Source organism: Pelophylax lessonae (assembly GCF_965119305.1).
Source record: "Pelophylax lessonae genome assembly, chromosome: 1".
In the NCBI taxonomy this organism is placed as follows: domain Eukaryota; kingdom Metazoa; phylum Chordata; class Amphibia; order Anura; family Ranidae; genus Pelophylax; species Pelophylax lessonae.
In genome coordinates, this window is record NC_138768.1 from 717,612,649 (window position 1) to 717,637,634 (window position 24,986).

General features: G+C 41.4%; 1 protein-coding gene across 1 annotated transcript in view; it reads right to left on the reverse strand.

The window, feature by feature from the left end:
- Positions 1-24,986, reverse strand: part of LOC309563088 (caspase-7-like) — an 80,543-nt gene that overhangs the window by 47,784 nt on the left and 7,773 nt on the right. Inside the window, exon 2 of the mRNA XM_082267400.1 lies at positions 12,377-12,495. Coding sequence (XP_082123526.1) covers positions 12,377-12,495 — 119 coding nt within the window. The remainder of the gene's footprint in view (positions 1-12,376; positions 12,496-24,986) is intronic.

Here is a 24,986-nt window from a genome sequence, read left to right on the forward strand (position 1 = left end):
TCTCTGCTCTCATCCCAGGACCCCCTCTCTGCTCTCATCCCAGGACCCCCCCTCTCTGCTCTCATCCCTGCACCCCCCTCTCTGCTCTCATCCCAGGACCCCCTCTCTGCTCTCATCCCAGGGGTCTCTCTCTGCTCTCATCCCAGGGGGTCTCTCTCTGCTCTCATCCCAGGACCCCCTCTCTGCTCTCATCCCAGGGGTCTCTCTCAGCTCTCATCCCAAGGCCCCTCTCTGCTCGCTCTCATCCCAGGGGTCTCTCTCAGCTCTCATTCCAGTGTCCCCTCTCTGCTCTCATCTCAGGACCCCCTCTCTGCTCTCATCTCAGGAACCCCTCTCTGCTCTCATCCCTGGACCCCCTCTCTGCTCTCATCGCAGGGGTCTCTCTCAGCTCTCATTCCAGTGCCCCTCTCTGCTCTCATCTCAGGACCCCCTCTCTGTTCTCATCTCAGGACCCCCTCTCTGTTCTCATCTCAGGACCCCCTCTCTGCTCTCCTCTCAGGACCCCCTCTCTGCTCTCATCTCAGGACCCCCTCTCTGCTCTCATCCCTGGACCCCCTCTCTGCTCTCCTCTCAGGACCCCCTCTCTGCTCTCATCTCAGGACCCCCTCTCTGCTCTCATCCCTGGACCCCCTCTCTGCTCTCATATTAGGACCCTCTCTCTGTTCTCATTCCAGGACCCTCTCTGCTCTCATCCCTGGGGCCCCTCTCTGTCCTTATCCCAGGGGTCCCTCTCTGTTCTTATCCCAGGGGCTACTCTCTGTCATTATTCCAAGGGTCACTCTCTGTCTTTATCTCAGGGGTCCCTCTCTGTCCTCTTTCAAGGGGTCCCCTAAACACCAACTGGGATAGGTTGTTCAGGACAGCAAGGGCCTGTTTAAATTTGCAGTTTGGGGGCAGGAAAACCTCAGAATTGAGCCCTGTATTTACTCACCCCCACCACACCCCCTTTAACTGCAAGGGCCAGGGGTGTACACATGTTGCATCCGCATCAGGAATTATATGTCCTGTCACGCTTGGCAGATGTAGCACCTGCCAAGCATAACTCATTCAAGTGAATGGGGCTGCATTGCAAAGGCTGTGCAACCTTGTGCAGTACAGCAAAAAAAAAAAAAGGGTTAAAGTAGGCAATGAGAAGGCGTTGTATTGCCTCCTCATCACCTGCTTCAACTCCTTGAATCACACACTAGCATGCTGAAACTATGTGCATTGCACATGGTTGCAGGGTGTTTGCTGAGTGGGCCTCATTCACTTGAATGGGTCACGATAACCCACCAAAAGCAACAGGGGGTTTAACTCCTGCTGCAACATGTGTACTCATGGACATGGACACAGGGGGGCCCCATGATCTCATATTGCCCGGGGGCCCCATAGGTTATCAGTCCGCCCCTGGTTGTAGCCAAGGAACATCAGGCCCACTGTCTGCTGAAGATGGGTCACAGGATTGCAGAATGAACTGCACTTCTGTGATCCACAGGAGATGTACAGCCAAACAAGCTTTAAGTATCTGTAATTCTATAGAACATTTTCCAAACATGTTACAGGAGATTGTCAGAAACTGCAGGCATGCTCATTGCTGCAAGAGACAGTAGGAGACTTTGTATATGTTACACTGGATTGTCAGAGACTGCAGACATGCTTCCAGAGAGAGTCAAGACAATAGATTTGTTATAGAGATGGTCAGAGACTATAGACTCGCTATAGGAAACAGAATGTGGACATAAGTCCATTATGTGTAATTCTTCATACGTTTATATGTAGTGCTTCCTCTATTGAGGCCGTAGGATTTGGAAGGATATGAGAGGAAGGCAGAAGCAACTGAGATCTCCAATTCCTGAGCTTTGGTGCTTGTTACTGTGACACACAGAGCTGCAGAACTGCATTTGAGAGATGCACTGAAGGTGGCTGTACCATGACCATATTCCAAGCATCCACCGCCTGCACAGTACTGAAAGAATGTCACTGTTTATCTTATACAATATTCATAAGATAAATCCACAGTCATTATTCTGCTGATCTTGCGCAGTCCAAAATCTACCTCTTAGTAATATATTCTAGAAGAATCAATCTATAACAGTGCTGTGCTGCAAACAAAGCTATGCCAAATATATTGTTTATATAAAAATGATATCCATGCAAAGAATTAAAGGTGACTAAAATCAAAACATTGCATTAGAGCAGAGAATTATATCTCCTGTGATCCTCAATCCTACTAAGTATAATTCATAGTACATACCATGTATATTAAGTGCATATTAAATCCATGCAAGTGATCAAAAAAAATTTACATCTGTGCAATTTAAGACTGCCTGGATGCCGCTCTGGCAGACACCGCGCTTCTGGGGACAGGTCGGCTGAAAGTGCGCAAAGCATTTCAGCACAGCAGGTCAGACCCCCTTCTTCTCCTTCTTTTCTACAGGATTTGCAGAATGCGGCGCATGCAGTGGAAGATTCCAGACCTTCACAGCATCAGCCTGTCTCGGGTGGTGAGTGTCATGTTGCTACTCAGAACAATGAAAAGTTTATTTTGTTGGTTACATTTATGCAAGATTGTCAATCTCTGTCACAGAATTCTGTTCCTAGTTCTAGTTCAGCAGTTAATGTATGGGCGCCATCTAGTGGCATTTTAGAAAAGGACAATCTGTCTGCCTTTGAGTTAGCTAGGACTCAGAATCTACCTGAGAACTGTTTAAAAGAAACAATTCCATGTGAGATTTCCCCCCTTTGTTTTCATCTGCCTGAATCGGTGAAGGAGAAAATTTGGCAAGGGGCTTATGTGGACCTATTGACACTTTTACCTTCTGCTATAAAGACCCTCATTTCAAAGACAACCAATTTCTCCACAGCAACAGGCAGGGGGGTTATCAGGTTACAGAAAAGGAATTTGTTTTAGTGTCAATGACTCCCAATGTAAGTGGCCAGGTTCCTGTAAATATAGACACAAGTGCACCTTTTGTTCAGGCACCAACAGCAGTCAGGAAATGTTCAGAAACACAATCGCGTAGTCGTTAGAGTAACAGGCTTATCATGGTGAAGTTTGTGGGTTCTAGCCCAGATGACTGTACCTTTTACGTTTTAATGGTTCTGGTTGCTGTATAGTTAATAATTTAAGTTCTGTAAATAATATGTTTGAGGTAGTTTTTGATAAGATTAATAAAGAGGTTATTGCAGGTAGGTATTCTGGTCCCTTTAGTCCCCCCCGTTTCAAGATTTCCGTATTTCTCCTATAGGGATTGTACAAAAGATGGAGCGTAACACATACCGACTTATTCATCACCTTTCTTATCCTAAGGGAAAGTCCCTCAATGATGAGATCAGTGATGATTCTGCATCGGTTACTTATGCTACCTTTGAGGATGCATTAGCCAAGATGAAAAACTTAGGAAGGGGAGCTCTCTTAGCCAAAGTTGACATCAAATCTGCATTCAGGTTGCTTCCGTTGCACCCTGATTGTTTTAATTCGTTTGGCATTTATTTTGCAGGTCATTTTTATTTTGATAGGTGTTTGCCTATGGGATGCTCCCTTTCCTGCTATTACTTCAAATGCTTTTCCTCCTTTGTGGAATGGGTACTGGTTCAGGTGTTAGGTTTTAACACTGTCATACACTATCTTGACGATTTTTTATTCATGGGTACTGCTGACAGTGATAATTGTTGTTTTATTCTGAATACATTTTGTCTAATATGCAGTAAATTTGTAATTCCTTTGGCTCAGGAGAAAACAGTTCTGCCTAATGCCTGTATTGAATTTTTAGGCATAACTATTGACTCTGTCCGTATGGAGTTTAGGCTGCCGGAGGAGAAAATATGCAAGCTTCGTGGTATACTGATGTGCGTTATTCGTAGGAAATAGGTCTGTATCAAAGAAATGCAATCAATGTTGGGCCTCCTGGCCTTTGCATCCAGGGTAATCCCTATTGGGAAAGTATTTTCCAGATTTTATCTGGCTATATCAGATCTGAAATCACCCTCTGCGCACGTAAGGATCTCACATGACATGAGGAAGGATTTAATGGTCTGGCTGCAGTTCCTTATTCATTTCAATGGTAGGGCAATATGGCAGGAAGATTTAATCTTGGACAAAGATTTTCTCTTGTTCACTGATTCTGCAGGTTCCGTGAGCTTTGCCGCTATTTGGCAAACTCACTGGTGCACCGAAGTTTGGTGTGAGCGATGGGTGGTTCTGGGTTATATTGAAAATATAGTACTATTCAAATTATTTCCAATTATTGTAGCTCTAGAAATTTGGGGGGCATTTTTCAAGAATAAACGATTATTGGTAAAGACAGACAAAAAGGGGGTTTTATATGCTATCAACTGTTTAACCTCTAGATCTCTGCCAGTCATTGTGGTATTAAGATACCTAGTCTTTAAGTGTTTATCACTTAATATTTGGATAAAAGCTACTTTTATTCCTGGTAAAGACAATGATCTGGCGGACGCCTTGTCTCGGTTCCAGGTGGATCGGTTCTTTCCGGTTGCTGCCAGAGGCGGATCCAGTGGGTGTAAGCTGTCTGGCTCATCTGTGGGACCTAATATAGATTTAGTTATTTTAAATGTGCAGAAATCTTTAGCGCATAGAACTTGGGCGGAGTATAAATCCGCTTTTTCTATGTGGCTGTCTTTTTTAAATTCTATCAACCAACACAACGACGCCTTTTCGAAAGAGCTGGTTTTACTATTTTTTTATTTTCCAAAAAGTATTCTTGGGCACATGTCAATAAGATTTTAGCAGGGTTGTCCTTTTTTGCAAGGCTACATAATCACCCCTCGTGCGTGTCCTTTTTTCTGTAAAACAGGCATTAAAGGGTTACAGGAAAGATAATTTTCATGTTGATCAAAGGCGGCCGGTTACGCCGGGCATTTTACAAGATTTGTGCAGAATATTGCCTACAGAATGCTATTCCCTTTATGAAACAGTCTTGTTTAGGGCAGTATTCTCTATTTTATTTTTTGCAGCTTTAAGGATATCTGAAGTGATATTGTTAAATAAAGTATATAAGTCAGGTTTATTAATATCAGATGTTTGCTGCTCGGGAGTTAAACTTAGTATTTTTATAAAAAGATCAAAAACGGATTAGTTGGGTGTTGGATATTGGTGTCATTTAAATGAGTATAATGGTTCCCCAATATGTACGGTATATAATATATAATAATAATATATAATGCTTTCTTTATTCACGTGGATGGTAAGCCTCTTACTAAATTCCAGTTTGACTTTGTTTTTAAAAAATGCTTACAGTTGCTAGGTTTGGACCACTTTCAGCTCACCTCTCATTCGTTTAGAATAGGAGCTGCCACTGAGGCAGCCAGACTTGGTCTGGATGCTGGTGTGATTAACCACGCTAGCGGTAACCCCGAGCGTGACTCGGGGTAGGAATTTCCTGCTATTATCGGTATCCCCGAGTCACGCTCGGGGTGAATGTGCAGAGCTGTGCAGACAGCGCAGCGGAGTGTCTTACCTTATCCTGGCGATCCAGCGATGAGCTCTCATTGCTGTGACCGCCAGCCGAGATCTCCGCCGCTCGTCTGTCGGTAGGAGGACTTCCTGGTTCCATTCCCTGCAGCAGCAATGCTGCATGGGAGCGGAACTGGGAGTAAAATTCAAAGTAACACAAAACACTAACATATAAAAAGGAGGTGATACAGTGTAATCTGAGAGGATTACACTGTATCACTTTGGTAAAAGTCACAGTGCCCTCTCAGTGCCCCCTTGCCATTGTCGTTTGTGTGAAATAAAATAATTTGAAAATGGCATCAAAAAAGGGCTGTCCCTCATATGCGCTTTTGGATGAGATGAGCGACTGCGACAGCGATGGCGGCAGCGACACGGAGCTGCTCGCAGAACAGAGTGACAGTGAGTCGTGCGGAGATTTATCATCTGACTCTGACACCGACACTGATCGAGAAAGTGATGCCGATGATCCCGCACCTGACCTAAGTGATGTGCGCACTTGGTGCCCTTTAGACAGCAATGCGGACCAGGCAGCGCCCCCGAGATTCCGTTTCACTGGATCTCCTGGGATGAAGGTTGACGTGGAGAGTGACAACCCCCTGGCGTACCTCTAACGGAGGAGGTAATTCTAAAAATAGTCGCTGAAACCAACCGCTACCATGAGCAGCAGTCCGCTACGCTGCGCGCCAAATTTTCCAGATCCAGAAAATGGGAACCGGTCAGTAGAGAGGACATCTGGAAGTTTCTAGGACTCATCATCCTTCAGGGGGTGGTGGGGAAACCGCTCCAGAAATGGTATTGGACCACGAATAAGATGCTGGCCACTCCATTTTTTGGCACAGTGATGTCCGAGTACCGTTTTTCTCTGATCATGAAAAATTTGCATTTTGCCAACAACGAGGAGTTTGATGAGGCCACACATCCTGCGCCCAAACTCAAGAAAACCTGGGAGGTGTGCCAAATGATTGTCACCAACTTCCAGCGGACCTATGTGCCAGACAGGGATGTTTGTGTGGACGAAAGTCTCATGGCCTACAAGGGACGCCTGAGCTGGATGCAATATATTGCATCCAAAAGAGCGCGGTTCGGGATCAAATTTTACATGCTCTGTGAGTCGTCCACAGGATATATATGGAATGCGGTAATTTACACCGGGAAAGGTACAAAGTTCAATCCCAAGTACAGCGGCTATGGGATGGCCACATCCTCTGTCCTTTCACTGCTGGACCCCCTTTTGAACCAGGGATATTGCTTGACAACAGATAACTTTTATACCTCTCCGGAACTTTATGAAGTTTTGCTCCTAAACAAAACTGATGGGTATGGTACTGTTAGGCCAAACCGGCAAGACATGCCATCAATGTTTAGCAGGAAAAAGCTAAAAAAAGGAGAGATGGTTGCCTTTCAAAAGTGTAAAATGATGGCAATGCGGTGACGAGACAAAAAGGACGTGTGTCTCATGAGCACCGTGCACAACACCTCCACTGCCATGGTCCGCACAAAACACGGAACAGATATGCTGAAGCCGCAAGTCGTGATCGACTACAATCACACGATGGGAGGTGTCGACCGAGCCGATCAGGCAATGACCTTTTATCCAGCGATGCGGAAGCAACAAAAAAAATACTACAAAAAGATTTTTAGGCATCTCCTTGAACAGTGCCTTTGGAACGCCTATATTCTTTACAAAGCCAACACTGCCATACCCCTTGTTCATTCGGACTTTATCTGGAAGGTGGCTGAGCAGATTTTCGTCAACCACCCGACACCATCATCAGTATCTGCTAACAGACCCGGACGACGTGCTGTTGACGTAGGCAATCCAGAACGCCTGACAGGCCGTCATTTTGTGGACTTTGTACCGCCCACCCCAAAAAAGTTGGCGCCTACCAGGATGTGCGTCGTCTGCTGTTCTAAAAAGGATGGCAATGGAAGAAAAGTCCGAAAGGAAACAAGGTACTATTGTCCAGATTGCAACGTCGGACTTTGTCTAGTGCCATGCTTCAAACTTTTTCACACTCAGGATGTGTATTGAATTTCTTTGACAAATTTCATTATTTTTCATTGCATTATTGAATAAAATTCTATTATTGATTGGATTATAATTCATGTGTTTGTGTTTCAAATTCATTACATCTGGGATGTCTACTTGGTAAGTTTTAAGTCAGTAATTACTAAGAATTGTAGGCCTTTAATACATAACGCCAAATTTCCATGGAAAGAATTGTACCGCTTTTGGTACAGAATTCCTGACAGAATCATACCACTAGGGAGGTTAAGAAAATGGGTAGGTGGAGGTCGCATAGCTATGTTACATATGTTCGTCCTAACCTTATTTCTGATCATTCCAGGTAAAAGGTATCAAGTTTGGTTTAATCGGTCACTCATTCTTTTTATGGGCGCAACCGAGAGCGAGGAAGAGGATTTATTCAGAAAACCTTGGCTTAGACAAAGAAAAGTTTAATGTGTTATGGTTCAGTAAGAGAGGAATGTCTTGGTTAGAGTTATCCCCTGAAATTAATAGACTGTTGCAGTATTTGCCCCCCCCCCCTGACATTTTGGTGATCCATTTGGGGGGTAATGAAATAGGAACATTTTTCTAATTAGGGATGATCTACAGCATTTTAAAATATGTTTTCCAGAAATGGTCATTGTTTTCTTTGAAATTATTCAGAGATTGCTCTGGCTATCACCTCCTTATCGGAAGCCTTACGAAAAAAATCAGAAAAAGGGTTAATAAGGTATTGGAAAAGTTGTAAAAAAATATTGATGTTGTTTCATACAGGCACACAGACCTTGAAGGTGGCATTGTTGGTCTTTACCGAGATGATGGCGTTCATCTTTCTAATATTGGGCTTGACATTTTTAATACAAATATTGCTACATGTATCGAGCTGGCCGTGCTGCGGTGTGGTGACAGGCGATAATGTTGTTCTCGCCTGTCGTCTCGATAAATTAATTTAACCACTTAAGCCCCAGGCCTATTTTTGATACTTTTTGTTTACAAGTTAAAGTCAGTATTTTTTGCTAGAAAATTACTTAGAACCCCCAAACATTATATATTTTTTTTAGCAAAGACTCTGGAGAATAAAATGGCGGTCATTGCAATATTTTTTGTCACGCGGTATATGCACAGCGGTCTTTCAAACGCCATTTTTTTTTAAAAATTACGAAAAATCACATTTCACTGCATTTAAAAAAAACTAAACAGTAAAGTTAGCACATTTTTTTTTATATTGTGAAAGAAGATGTCACGCCGAGTAAATAGATACCCAACATGTTATGGTTTAAAATTGCGCACACCCGTGGAATGACGGTCAATAGAAATCTCCATAGGCAAAGCTTTAACATTTTTTAACGGTTACCAGTTTAGAGTTAGAGTGTAGCTCTTTTTTTTAAATTATTGCTCACGCTCTGGCGATCACGGCGATACCTCACATGTGTGGTTTGAACAGCGATTTAATTTGCGGCTTGACTTCCATATACGTTTTCTTTAATGCGCGAGCTAACGGCAATGGGGGCGGCTTACATTTTTTTTCTATTTATTTTATTTATTTATTTTAATTTTAACAAAGGTTTTTTAAAAAAAAAATCTGATCACTTTTATTGCTGTCACAAGCATATTTTGAATACACTCACTTTTTGAATCTGCTGCCTTTAGCAGCAGAGTAACCCGGAGGTGACGTCATGGACGCCGCCTCCGAGTTACGCCATCGGAAACCCGATCGAAGCCGCATCTGGCTTAGATCGGGACTCCATCCAGCTGGCGGACATGCCGGCTGGTTGCTCTCGTCTCCCGGTGGGACGGGAGACCCGGGCAGAGTCGCGGAAGGCGGCGGGAGGGGGGGACGTCCTCTCCCGCTCGCTGGGGCAACGATCAAGCGGCACCCGAGCATCGGTTGTTACCGCCGGGAAGCCGACCGCTGGCTCTAAACAACGGTACCGGGATGATGCCTCTAGCTAGAGGCATCATCCCGGTATAACCACGCAAAGTCAGCCGACGTAGGTCTAGGTCACTTTGCGGTAAGTGGTTAAATATGATATGTGTTTGGTACAACCCAAGTGGTGATGACTGGGTTGTTTGAGATGTTATCTAATTTGATATGTTTATTTATTGTTCTTAAACCAGTAATAAATGGCCGCTGCCTTACTTTTCCAACTCAAGTGTCTGGTGTGCCTATTCTTTGCTTTTTATTTATGTGTTATGATAATTATGATAGTGTTTACAGCATAGCATCCTTCCTGCCATCCCATTTGGGAAAAGGCGAGGCGTTTAGCCCCCCCCTTCTTATGGGATGGTGGAAGGGGTTAATTTACCTATAGAATAATCAATTTATTGGTAATAGGTTAGGTTTTCATTATAGACATACTGAGGTATAGGGAATTTGACCTTTTGACTCCTAAGACTAGTCAGCACCGTTTCCCGCCTCAAAATTCCCGCTTCTTTCAGTAGCTAGGTAGTTTTGGACAGGTATCTAGGTAGTTTATGCTTACCTCTATTTTTAACGATGAATGAGAGTCTTTCCAGCTCCTTTTTCCAGCCCCAAAAGCTTGCTCCAGTCAGCTTTTGGGGCTATTTAAACAGCTGCCCAAGACTGTGAAGGTCAATCTGTTTAAAAATCCTTTGATCCCAGTTTTCCCCTCCCTCCCTTTGTTTGTCGCGGCCATAATTATTATGTGGTAAGGTCACCTCTATATTTGAGGGGAATGATGTATTTTCTGAGTTGATGTATGGATAAATTCATTTAAATATGATATGTGTTTGGTACAACCCGAGTTGTGATGACTGGGTTGTTTGAGATGTTATCTAATTTGATATGTTTATTTATTGTTCTTAAACCAGTAATAAACGGCCGCGGCCTTACTTTTCCAACTCAAGTGTCTGGTGTGCCTATTCTTTGCTATTTATTTATAAGTGTTATGATCATTATGATAGTGTTTACAGCATAGCATCCTTCCTGCCATCCCATCAGCATTGCGACCTTGTAATTAGGCTTGGTCAAAATGTGGCTTTTAGCCTCTCCTGAGCTAGAGCAGAGGTATCCAATAAGCCCCCAATGATTGCTCCTTGTCTCGTCACCCCTCTCCTCCCATAGGTGTCCCGATAACATGGGGGAAGAAAAACTCAATAGTGCTTATACCCTTAATAACATCTCTTTAATAAAAACAAACACTGGGTATTTACAAGTTGGGGAGGGGCAAAGACAGTGATGGCACCCGGCAGCTCTGTCGAGATAGAAGCCTGGAGTGTGAGTCAACAGCTTGTATACACGGACCAGACCATCAGAGAGGAGTTTTATGCATGTGTAGACTGGTGCTCTGGAAGCACCAGCAACTTGTTAGTAACCAGTGTTTGTTTTTAAGGGTATAAGCACTATTGAGTTTTTCTTCCCCCATGTTATCGGGACACCTATGGGAGGAGAGGGGTGACGAGACAAGGAGCAATCATTGGGGGGCTTATTGGATACCTCTACTGTAGCCCAGGAGAGGCTAAAAGGCACTTTTTGACCAAGCCTAATTGCAAGGTCACATTGCTGAAGGTGAGAGTTCAACTGAAGGGTGGGAGCACTTTTGTGGTGTCACACGGATTTGCTTATTGAAACCCCACTAAGGGAGAAGGAAGATTGTGAATTTTGAACAATTACGGAGATCGGTGACGGGAAGGATTGTCACAGTTCTTGTAAATTGCACAGATGTAAATTTTTTTTTGATCACTTGATTGGATTTATTATGCACTTGTTATACATGGTATGTACTATGAATTATACTTAGTAGGATTGAGGATTACGGGAGATATAATTGTCTGCCCTAATTTAATGTTTTGATTTTAGTCACTTTTAATTCTTTGCTTGGATATAATTTGTATATAAATAATTTATTAGGTATAGCTTTGTTTGCAGCACAGCAATTTGATTACCAGTTCACACTGGGGCGACTTAACCGCCTGACAAGTCGCGCTCCATTCAGTGGAATGAAACTGTTCTAATCGGAGCAACTCAAGTCGTTCCGACTTAGAAAAAGGTTCCTGCACTACTTTGGGGGCGACTTGCATTGACTTCTATTAGAGAAGTCGTTTGCAAGCAACGCTGAGGCGCAGATTGATACTTGCACAGCACTTTTGAATGAGATGGTGATTGGTGCCTGCAGCTCTTGATTGGTATAGTGTTTTTGTAGTGACTTGCAGGACCCATTGTTATTTGTATTAATATTCTTGAAGAACTTTTTTTGAGCCAGTTCACACCAGAACGCGGTTCAGGAAACCCTTGTTCCTTGCACGTTTCCCGCACTGCGCTCAAAACGCACTGCACTTGTGATCTGCAGCAAGTGTCAATACAATGTTAATGACACCCAAAACATATGTGGCAAACGCAGTGTGTTTGCCTGCCTTGGATTGCAAGGTATTGAAGTACTATGCAATCGAGTTGCTCTGCATTTTGCAAAAGTAGTGCATGCACTACTTTTGTTGCAGTCCAGCATGATTTTAACCCATTCAAATGAATGGGCTGAAATCATTCTGCACCCAGATCACATGTGAATCGCACAGGAACTCACAGCACGTTCATGTGCAATTCTTGGTGTGAACCGGGTGACATTGCTGCCAGGTGCAGGGCCATGTAGGACACACAGTCGGTATTGGGGAGCTGTAGATTGCTAACTTTTGGTATTGAGCATTTGAAATAAGAACTAGCTGTGGTACCACATTGCAAATTAATTTAATTCTGTCATTTTTGTCAACTTGTGTGGCTCTTTTGTTAATTAGAAGCCCAAAATGAATGGGCTCCAAATGCACCGCACTGAATCGCATGTAAATTGCACAGGAATGCAGTGTGGTCCCTCCTAAACTAACTGGATTTCATAAGAATAAATGAGCCTAAAAAACAGATTTCATAAAAGTATGATCTGAAAATATTTCTGATTACCTACCAGGAGCCAACGTTTCCATGTTTATAATGACACATAGTCCCTTCTCTGAATAATCCATATTATATTTGTATTTTGTTTCGTCTTCAGAGTCTTCATCTTTTGTAATGGAATCATTTTTCCTGGCAAGAAATAAGTAGTACATAAATATTAAAATAAATATACTTACAAAAAACAAAACAAAAAAAAAACAATAATATAATTGAAGGGTTCAGATCATCCTCCTATGAACATCACATGCAAAAGTGTAACCTTGTTGTGCTGTCTTGAACCCAATGAAACACAAAAGACACACTTTCTGTTGGGTACAAATTACAAGGTTTATGCCCTGAATTTTGGGAACATCATGCAAGTTTCTTTTCTAATTTGCCGAAGTTGGAGTTTCAGATTGGTTTTATGCATGTAAAGATGAGGAAATAGGTCGCATATTTTATTCTTTCTGTAACACTTTTTTAAAACATACTTTTTGTCTCTGTGTTCATTTTTTAATATGCTTTAAGTAAAGTGAGATCTCAGAATAATACATCTGGCCACAGGCAGCCAACGTATTATTTCTGGAACAAGAAACATTTTTTTTCCCTCTGAGGATCTGTTTTCTCCTGTTCACACCCTATGGCCCTAACATAAACAATTATTCATCCCTTGGATTATTGGATCTGTAAATTAGGGGAAAAAAATAGGAAAAACAGAATTGTGGAGCAGGACACCTAAATGAGCTTGAGTCACAGCGAAACATGTCAAAATATAAAAAAAAAATACTTTATTAGAAAACATTTTTTTGTATGCAAGAGAATAACCACCCAGACCTACAACCCATTAAAAAAATAAAAAGAACAAAGTTGTTCTGTATCATAATTAGCCCAACCCCTCAATGCAAAAAATTCAGATCTTGTAGCCAGACTAGTTCTCACATAAGCTGGCTCAAGAAAAAAAAAAATAGCAGAGACACATGGACTACACGGATAAACATAGATCTCTTTATAGTTGCAGTCCCAGCAATTGGTAATGCATTCATTTGTTCTAAAGATTTTTACCTTAAAGAAATTATAAAGGCAGAAGGATTTTTATCCTAATGCATTAAGATAAAAAGCCTTCTGTGTGAAGCAGCCTCCCCAATGTCCACGAGTCCCTCGCCCATCCAGGACTCTACCTCCTGATTGGCTGAGACACAGCCGCAGCACCACTGGCTCCTGTATACGCTCTGGATCGGCGTACACGACAGCATGTTCCAGGACCCACCAATATCCAGCAACTTCGCACAGTCATTGAAGAGGAGTGGACCAACATTCCGCAGGCCACAATCAACATCCTGATTAAAGCGGAGTTCCGGCCTCAAATACCTTTTTTAACTAAAAATATCCCCATAATACTAATCCATCGCCCTTTATAGAACCGCTATTCTCATACTTACAAGGTTTACAGTATTGGATTCTAGTCAAAATCTTACTTTTAAAAACGCTGTCTGAGCGCGGCCATCTTAGACGTGGGCATCTGAAGCCGCAGTGTAATCTGCTGTGTCCTTCTTCCTGATTCCAGGGTTTGTTCTGGGAGTTCTTCCTTATTCCAGCCTCCTGGGAGTGATGACAAACAGCTCCCAGGATGCAATGCAAAGGCGGAAGTGATGTCGGTGGCCGTGGCCACAGAGGAAGGAGAAGGAGGAAGTACAATCAAAAATGCCCTGAAAATAAGGTAAGGGAGCCCCGAAAAAAATTGAAAATGCCCAATTGTTGATCAGCATAGCCAGCACTCCAGGAATCACTAAAGTTGCAAAATAGGCCGGAACTCCGCTTTAACTCTATGCAAAGGAGATGTGTTGCACTGCGTGAGGCAAATGGTGGTCACACCAGATACTGACTGGTTTTCGGACCCCCCCCCCCCCCCCCCAATACAGTAAAACTGCAAATTTTAGAGTGGCCTTTTATTGTGACCAGCCTAAGGCACACCTGTGCAATAATCATGCTGTCTAATCAGCATCTTGATATGCCACACCTGTGAGATGGATGGATTATCTAGGCAAAGGAGAAGAGCTCACTAACACAGATTTAGACAGATTTGTGAACAATATTTGAGAGAAATAGGCTTTTTGTGTACATAGAAAATGTCTTAGATCTTTGAGTTCAGCTCATGAAAAATTGGGGCAAAAAAAAGTGTTGCGTTTATAATTTTTGTTCAGTGTACTTTAAGTCAAATAAATTTCACTTTGCAAATTGCTCCAGAGCTTAGTAAATGAGGTAAAGCTTCACTTTACAAAGAATACCCAATCACATGCAAGGAAAGTGAAAAAAATGCATTTTTGCTTGCACATGATAGGATGATGGAAGGTTTGACAGATGGATACCAGTGACACTTTCAAGAACATCAGAGAATGACAATGGCTATTCTCTAACAAGAAACAACAGACCTGTCTAAAGATATTTGCCAAATATCTCAGGAAAAATTACTTTAAAGCAGGGTTTCTCAACCAGGGTTCCATGGAAGCCCTAGAGCTCCTCCAGAGGTTACCAGGGGAAAATAGTATCAACAATTAAACACATATATACAGTAAATACCCTTCTTCCACCAATAAAAAAATTTTTTTTTTTATCAGTGGAAAAAGGGTATTTATAATTGGGTGTAATTGTTGATACTATTTTCATCTAATATTTGACATTTCTAAAGAGATTTACCTAATTGATACACTACGTGTGTCCTGTGAAAGCAGCTTTCCTTTGATATTCTAGTCACCTTTTTTCTTTTGTATTAATACATAAGCTGCAGGGACTGAACTGACTTAGTAAGGTGGCATATTTCTATGGTTTAACCACTTGCCAAATGATGGCTACTGCATGGCCAGATAGTTCTGGGAGGCCCTCAAATGACGACCTCCTGTGATCGCGCCCGCATGTGCCGGCTGCTGGGCACGGACACTGCTGATCACAGACTGAGGTAAAGAGCCAAACGGTGGCTCTTTACCAAGTGATCAGCTGTGTCCAATTACAGCTGATCATGGATGTAAATAGAAGCCGGTGATCGGCACTTCTTTCCTCAAGCTGAAAGCATTAGGAGAGGAGAAGAGAGCCAATAACTAGCTTTTCTAAAAGGGACATATATGCTGATAATCAGGGCACTGATTATCAGTGTAGTCCTAACAGTGCCCTTCAGTGCTGCCAATCAGTGCTGCCAATAAGTGCCCATCAGTGCTGCCAATCAGTGCCTCCTCATCAGTGTCACCTATGAGTGCCTCCTACTAGTGCCCACCAGTGCTGCCTCATCAGTGCCCATCAGTGCAGCCTAACCACTTCAATACCCGGCGATTTCTGGCACTCCGCTCCTACATGTAAAAATCATAATTGCTAGAAAATAACCCGGAACCCCCAAACATTATATATATATTTTTTAAGCAGAGACCCTAGGGAATAAAATGGCGGTCATTGCAACTTTTTATGTCACACGGTACTTGCGCAGAAATTTTTCAAACGCGTTTAAAAAAAAAAAAAACAGTTTTGTGAATTAAAAAAAAACAAAACACTTAAGTTAGCCCAATTTTTTTGCATAATGTGAAAGATGATGTTACGCCAAGTAAATAGATACCTAACATGTCACGCTTTAAAATTGCGCACACTCGTGGAATGATGCCAAACTTCGGTACTTTAAAATCTCTATAGGCGACGCTGTAAATTTTTTTACAGGTTACAGTGGAGATCTTGGGCTAGAATTGTTGCTCTCACTCTAACGTTCGCGGCGATACCTCACATGTATGGATTGAACATTGTTTACATATGTGGCTGCGACGTACGCATGCGATCGCTTCTGTGTGCGAGCACACGGGGGCACTTTAATTTTATTTTTTTTATTGTTTATTTTATTTTTACACTTTCCCTTTAATTTTTATTTTTTTGATCACTTTTATTCCTATTACAAGGAATGTAAATATCCCTTGTAATAGAAAAAAGGAATGTATACCAGCGCTATGGAGTTTTCCGTATACTGAATCAGGCTTAAAAGGTTTAAAAAGGTGGTGTAAGCTGCCTCCAACCTACCTCTGAGGTAGTAAAATAGAAAGAATTGCAAAAAATGTTGGGACCGGCGCTACCACTTATAAAACGTGCATGTGCAAAATAGAAAGTGCATATAGTGCTAAAGGTGCACGCAATGAATATAAATATATAAAGTGCTACGTGCTGTTTATGGGCTGTGCCTTATATACCATACTGTAAACATCATATGTTATGCATATACTTATGCAAATAAAGTGCCAAGTGCTGATATTGCCAAAACCCCGTGTAGTGATTAAAAAATCAAACAAAGTATGGTGTCGGTAGGTGATTCACCGAAAACACCGCTGCTTACCACACTCTTTTGGCCGATACCTCGACACTTCTTCGGTCACTAAAATAAAGGATAAGCCTCCATTGCGTAGCATATGTTATGTTCAGACAAACAAACGTAGCATCCACTCACAGTTAGGGAGTTCACTATCAGCTTGGAGAGGTGTTTGCCGGACCGCTTCCGCGTTCCACCGGCTCAAACCACCGTTCCCGGAAGTGACGTATAGACGTACGTGAACCACGCCCTACGCGTTTCGTCATACGACGTCATCTGGAGCGTGCCGTCCATCTCTACTCCCGGTCTTTTTATAGGCTGGGATGGCGCCATCTTGGTGTACCTACTTTGCGACCGAACACGGCGGCCATCTTGGTATACCTATCCCATAGCCTAAATAATATTTACTCATCATGTGAACTCCCTTCATGCTGTGTTTGCCGTACTTATAAAACAATAATCTTTATTAAAACAACCAGTACGACTAAACATAAATGACTATTGGTAGTTAAAATGAAATTAAAAGTTTGATAAAATGAAATGTGCTAAAAGTGATGTGTCTGGTTTGATCGGCAGTGAGCCGATACCCAGTGGTGCTGTGATACAAATAAAAATACTCAAAATAATTTTATTGTGATGACATTGTGATCCAGTGGTGTGTGTTAATTGTACTTGATATATTATAAGCTCGTGGGCCCATGTGTCTACGCAAAATAGTGCTAGACTATAAAGAAGGTGCCCATACATATACCAATCTAATCGGTGAGATAGAAATCGTGCTGAAAAATATTTTTGTTTTTTAAAAAATTTTTTTTTTGTTTTTTTTAAAACAAGATTAATCTTTTAAAAGGCAATTCCTCAGTAAGTCCATCCGCTGTGCTGTAAGTCCGTGTCTTTGTAGACTTTGTTGTTCTGAACGGGTATGTAATAAAAATCCATTATAGATCCAAGTTTTTCCAGAGGACCCAATAAATGTTATATAGGGGACCATATACGATAAATAGGTAAAAATGATAAAAATGGGAAGGTATGTATAAAAAATGTGTATACAGGGGAAAGGATTATATATATACTCAAAATTATGTCCTTAGAACTGTATATTTAGAAGACAAGAGGCTGTGATTCATGAATTTCCATACAAAGGAGGACTATTTCCTAAACAATTCCTTAAAAATCCTTAAAAATCCTTAAAAACCCTTAAAATCCTTAAAAACCTCAAAACCCCAAAAAACCCCCATGCAGATTGAGGGCCTATAGGGAGGTTTATAACAAAAATTAAGGATAAAAGGGGGGTAAAAAGGAGAAGGACTAAAAAGGAGGACTATAAAAGGTCAAAGGAGGATCCAACAAAGGGGGGACCCAAAAAAGGAGGCCACAGGCTTAAAAATTTAAAAGTTAAAAATCAGTAATAAAACAGTTCAAGTCTATGTCGATGTTCAAGCCTTTAGGTTGGAGGGTCTGCATCTGATATATCCACTTCGTTTTGTTCCTTGACACATCTATTTTCTTGTTACTTCCTCTCCAGTTGTTTTTGATTTTGTGGATAGCGTAAAAAATCATTACGGTGGGGTCTTGGGAATGATGGAACTTGAAGTGTCGTGACAGACTATGTTTCTCAAACCCTTTTCTGATATTCTTTACGTGCTCCCTAATGCGGACAAATAGGGGTCTGGTGGTGCGGCCTACATACTGTAATTTACAGGGGCACTCCACCACATAAGTGACGTGAGTGCTCGTGCAAGTGATGGTTTCCTTTATCTCATACATTTTTCCTGTGCTTTGTGCCATAAAAGAAGTTGTTTTCCTTTTCTTTTCCTTAGATGTTTTGCATGGGAGGCATTTTCCACATCTGAAGAAACCCTTTAGGCTGGTTGGAAGATTTATTTGCTTAGGAGGATCCACAACGTTGTGCACCAGCCGGTTTCTTAGGTTTGGTGCTTTTCTATATATGAAAGTGGGTTTTGCAGGGAGGATGTCTCTAAGTGTTGCATCTGCTTGTAAGATAGGCCAGTGTTTTCTCACAATTTTCTCTAAGGCCTTATGCTGAGTATTGTATCCAGTTAGAAATGCAAATTCAGTGTTTTTATTTCCGCTGGTTTTATTTGGCACATCCTTTATCAGGTCTTCTCTGTTCATTCTTTCTACTATTTTCTTGATGTTAATTAATTCACTTCTTTTGTATCCTTTTTCCACAAACCTGCCAATCAATAATTCTGCCTGTGTTTCAAAGTCTCTTATATCGCTGCAATTCCTTCTGATTCTCATCAGTTGCCCTTTGGGAATGTTCCCTAGCCACTTGGGATGGTGGCAGCTGCTTTTTGGAATATATCCGTTTCGATCGGTTTTTTTGAAATACGTTTTACTGCTTAATCTTCCTTCCTTTTTTGTTAATTCCAGATCCAGAAAGGCAATGTGTTCATGGTGAAAATTTCCTGAAAAAGTGATGCCATATATATTCATATTGATTTCGTCAAAGAATTCCTGCAAGGATTCCTCACTTCCCTTCCATACGATGATAATATCATCGATATATCGACGGTAATACTTCAAATTATTCCTTGGTATGCTAAAAACTTGCTCCTCCTCCCACTTCTGCATAAACACGTTTGCCACACTGGGGGCATACTTAGCCCCCATAGCTACTCCTTTCTTCTGGACAAAATAATTGCCCTTGTACCAAAAGTAATTTGATTCCATCGCTGTTTTCAATCCTTCCAGTATGTATCCAATCTGCGTCTCCTTCATGTCTGTGTGGGTGTGCAGGGCCCAATCTACCGCTTGTAGACCATCTTTTTGTTTAATATTAGTATAGAGGGAGTTTACATCGATAGTAACCAAGATGTCACTCTCCTCTATTTCCAGATCTTTGATTTCCGCTAGCAGTTGTTTGCTATCCCTCAGATAGGATTTACCTACTGGGACTAGAGGCTGTAGGAACTGGTCTAAATATTCCCCTAGCCTCGAATGCACAGAATTAATGCCACTTACAATGGGGCGGCCTGGTGGCTTCTTGTCATCTTTATGTATTTTTGGAATATAGTATATGACTGGGGTTTTTGGTTTTTCCAAGCAAATGTATCTAGCCTCCTTCTTATTTAAGATTCCCAAGTCTTCTCCTTTTTGCACGTATTTATGTAACGTTTTTTCAAAATCTTGTTTTGGGTTTCTTCTTAGCTTGATGTAGGTATCTTCTATATTGAGGAGATTCTCCATCTCCTCCTCGTAATCTTTTTTATTTAAGATTACAAGTCCTCCTCCTTTGTCCGCTGGCCTTATTATCACTCCTTTTCTTTTTTCCAATTTCCTAATGGTGTCCCATGTATTTTTCTCTTTTCTATTTTGGATCCTTAATGCTCTTATATCTGCTTCCACCATTCGTTTAAATACCTCCAAATTCTCATTCTGAGGGTTTTTGGGGTTAAACTTGGAGCGATTCTTTAATGACGTTTGCTTATACTCTTTGTATATGGGCCTTTGTATCTGCTTTTGTTTCAGAGTGAAATGTTTCTTTATATTTAATTTTCTGACATATTTATTTAGGTCTATGTAGGCCTCAAACTTGTCTAAGTTTTTTCCTGGGGCATATTTCAGGCCTAAATCCAAAACTTTTAACTCCTCCTCTTCAAATTGTATGTCACTCAGATTATAGATGCCTTTCCCTATTGCCTTCTTCTCCTTTTTCTGTCGTTTCTTTCCTCCTCGTGTTCCTCGTGGTTTTCGTTTCTGTCTCTTTCTTGATGTCGAGTTATGTCCTCCCTGTTTCCACGGTGTTCTCCTTGTTGTCGCTGTTCCATCCATTGATCCCCTCGGGGTGGTGCCCGATGCCAGTTCTGTTGCCAGTGACCCCATGGTCTGCGTGGGCCTCCTCTCCCTCGTGGGGGTCTCCCTCTGCTGCCTTGTTGAAAAAAACCCCTCCTAGGGGGAGGTGGTGGTCCTCGATTGTCATAGGTGGGTTCCGTGTAATGTTCTAACGGAGCAAATCTGTTGTAGGACTCATACCCATAATAATTAACGGGTGTCCTACCTCCATACCCATTATGATTATTGATTGGAGTTCTATTTTGTGAGTTCCAATATCCATTTCCATTTCTAGGTGTTCTGAGCCCCTGGTGCTGTGTGTTGGGCCTGGATGTACCTCTTTGTGGTCTGGCCTCTGTATATCCTCGGGTATTTCCTCTTGGTGTGTCTTCTTGTGCCCCGACTTCCATCCAAGTATCATCCTCTTCTCGGTCTTCACTGACTTCTCTTGAGGGGGTACTCACTGGGTCTGCTTGTGTTGATTGTACACCATATACTTCATCTGATTGCCATCTATAAACTTCATTATTTTTGTAATCCAAAACATCCCTTTTGTATTTCTTTTGTTTCTTTCCTTGTATCAACTTGTCATATTTTTCTATTCCTTCTTGTAATGCTTTTTCTTTATCCTTATATTCCCTTGTGTCTGCGAATGGTGCTAGTTGCTCTTTCAGACTGATAATAACCCCTTCCACTTTCTTAAGTTTTAACTGTCTCCTTTTTATAATCATCAGGAGTAAATCTTTTTCACATTTATTAAAAAATGTGAACCAGTCATCCATATAAAGTGGGTCATTGATGTTATCATTGGGTGCAAGGTCCCATCTTAATCTCCTAGGGGTTATTTTTTCTCTTGTATATTTTTCTAAGGTGGCTATGTCCCACCAAACCCTCAGCTGTTTCTCCATATTGTGTTTCAGCTGTTTGAACGAGCTATCCATATCTTGTCTGCTAATGACCACCTCCTGGTCAAAGATAGCCTCCAAATTTACAGACCTTGAATTCATATACTTGAATATCTCCATTGCTGCCGGGGTATGTGATGGGGTTACCATGACAGATATAGAAAAAAGGAATGTATACCAGCGCTATGGAGTTTTCCGTATACTGAATCAGGCTTAAAAGGTTTAAAAAGGTGGTGTAAGCTGCCTCCAACCTACCTCTGAGGTAGTAAAATAGAAAGAATTGCAAAAAATGTTGGGACCGGCGCTACCACTTATAAAACGTGCATGTGCAAAATAGAAAGTGCATATAGTGCTAAAGGTGCACGCAATGAATATAAATATATAAAGTGCTACGTGCTGTTTATGGGCTGTGCCTTATATACCATACTGTAAACATCATATGTTATGCATATACTTATGCAAATAAAGTGCCAAGTGCTGATATTGCCAAAACCCCGTGTAGTGATTAAAAAATCAAACAAAGTATGGTGTCGGTAGGTGATTCACCGAAAACACCGCTGCTTACCACACTCTTTTGGCCGATACCTCGACACTTCTTCGGTCACTAAAATAAAGGATAAGCCTCCATTGCGTAGCATATGTTATGTTCAGACAAACAAACGTAGCATCCACTCACAGTTAGGGAGTTCACTATCAGCTTGGAGAGGTGTTTGCCGGACCGCTTCCGCGTTCCACCGGCTCAAACCACCGTTCCCGGAAGTGACGTATAGACGTACGTGAACCACGCCCTACGCGTTTCGTCATACGACGTCATCTGGAGCGTGCCGTCCATCTCTACTCCCGGTCTTTTTATAGGCTGGGATGGCGCCATCTTGGTGTACCTACTTTGCGACCGAACACGGCGGCCATCTTGGTATACCTATCCCATAGCCTAAATAATATTTACTCATCATGTGAACTCCCTTCATGCTGTGTTTGCCGTACTTATAAAACAATAATCTTTATTAAAACAACCAGTACGACTAAACATAAATGACTATTGGTAGTTAAAATGAAATTAAAAGTTTGATAAAATGAAATGTGCTAAAAGTGATGTGTCTGGTTTGATCGGCAGTGAGCCGATACCCAGTGGTGCTGTGATACAAATAAAAATACTCAAAATAATTTTATTGTGGTGACATTGTGATCCAGTGGTGTGTGTTAATTGTACTTGATATATTATAAGCTCGTGGGCCCATGTGTCTACGCAAAATAGTGCTAGACTATAAAGAAGGTGCCCATACATATACCAATCTAATCGGTGAGATAGAAATCGTGCTGAAAAATATTTTTGTTTTTTAAAAAATTTTTTTTTTTTTGTTTTTTTTAAAACAAGATTAATCTTTTAAAAGGCAATTCCTCAGTAAGTCCATCCGCTGTGCTGTAAGTCCGTGTCTTTGTAGACTTTGTTGTTCTGAACGGGTATGTAATAAAAATCCATTATAGATCCAAGTTTTTCCAGAGGACCCAATAAATGTTATATAGGGGACCATATACGATAAATAGGTAAAAATGATAAAAATGGGAAGGTATGTATAAAAAATGTGTATACAGGGGAAAGGATTATATATATACTCAAAATTATGTCCTTAGAACTGTATCTTTAGAAGACAAGAGGCTGTGATTCATGAATTTCCATACAAAGGAGGACTATTTCCTAAACAATTCCTTAAAAATCCTTAAAAACCCTTAAAATCCTTAAAAACCTCAAAACCCCAAAAAACCCCCATGCAGATTGAGGGCCTATAGGGAGGTTTATAACAAAAATTAAGGATAAAAGGGGGGTAAAAAGGAGAAGGACTAAAAAGGAGGACTATAAAAGGTCAAAGGAGGATCCAACAAAGGGGGGACCCAAAAAAGGAGGCCACAGGCTTAAAAATTTAAAAGTTAAAAATCAGTAATAAAACAGTTCAAGTCTATGTCGATGTTCAAGCCTTTAGGTTGGAGGGTCTGCATCTGATATATCCACTTCGTTTCGTTCCTTGACACATCTATTTTCTTGTTACTTCCTCTCCAGTTGTTTTTGATTTTGTCGATAGCGTAAAAAATCATTACGGTGGGGTCTTGGGAATGATGGAACTTGAAGTGTCGTGACAGACTATGTTTCTCAAACCCTTTTCTGATATTCTTTACGTGCTCCCTAATGCGGACAAATAGGGGTCTGGTGGTGCGGCCTACATACTGTAATTTACAGGGGCACTCCACCACATAAGTGACGTGAGTGCTCGTGCAAGTGATGGTTTCCTTTATCTCATACATTTTTCCTGTGCTTTGTGCCATAAAAGAAGTTGTTTTCCTTTTCTTTTCCTTAGATGTTTTGCATGGGAGGCATTTTCCACATCTGAAGAAACCCTTTAGGCTGGTTGGAAGATTTATTTGCTTAGGAGGATCCACAACGTTGTGCACCAGCCGGTTTCTTAGGTTTGGTGCTTTTCTATATATGAAAGTGGGTTTTGCAGGGAGGATGTCTCTAAGTGTTGCATCTGCTTGTAAGATAGGCCAGTGTTTTCTCACAATTTTCTCTAAGGCCTTATGCTGAGTATTGTATCCAGTTAGAAATGCAAATTCAGTGTTTTTATTTCCGCTGGTTTTATTTGGCACATCCTTTATCAGGTCTTCTCTGTTCATTCTTTCTACTATTTTCTTGATGTTAATTAATTCACTTCTTTTGTATCCTTTTTCCACAAACCTGCCAATCAATAATTCTGCCTGTGTTTCAAAGTCTCTTATATCGCTGCAATTCCTTCTGATTCTCATCAGTTGCCCTTTGGGAATGTTCCCTAGCCACTTGGGATGGTGGCAGCTGCTTTTTGGAATATATCCGTTTCGATCGGTTTTTTTGAAATACTTTTTACTGCTTAATCTTCCTTCCTTTTTTGTTAATTCCAGATCCAGAAAGGCAATGTGTTCATGGTGAAAATTTCCTGAAAAAGTGATGCCATATATATTCATATTGATTTCGTCAAAGAATTCCTGCAAGGATTCCTCACTTCCCTTCCATACGATGATAATATCATCGATATATCGACGGTAATACTTCAAATTATTCCTTGGTATGCTAAAAACTTGCTCCTCCTCCCACTTCTGCATAAACACGTTTGCCACACTGGGGGCATACTTAGCCCCCATAGCTACTCCTTTCTTCTGGACAAAATAATTGCCCTTGTACCAAAAGTAATTTGATTCCATCGCTGTTTTCAATCCTTCCAGTATGTATCCAATCTGCGTCTCCTTCATGTCTGTGTGGGTGTGCAGGGCCCAATCTACCGCTTGTAGACCATCTTTTTGTTTAATATTAGTATAGAGGGAGTTTACATCGATAGTAACCAAGATGTCACTCTCCTCTATTTCCAGATCTTTGATTTCCGCTAGCAGTTGTTTGCTATCCCTCAGATAGGATTTACCTACTGGGACTAGAGGCTGTAGGAACTGGTCTAAATATTCCCCTAGCCTCGAATGCACAGAATTAATGCCACTTACAATGGGGCGGCCTGGTGGCTTCTTGTCATCTTTATGTATTTTTGGAATATAGTATATGACTGGGGTTTTTGGTTTTTCCAAGCAAATGT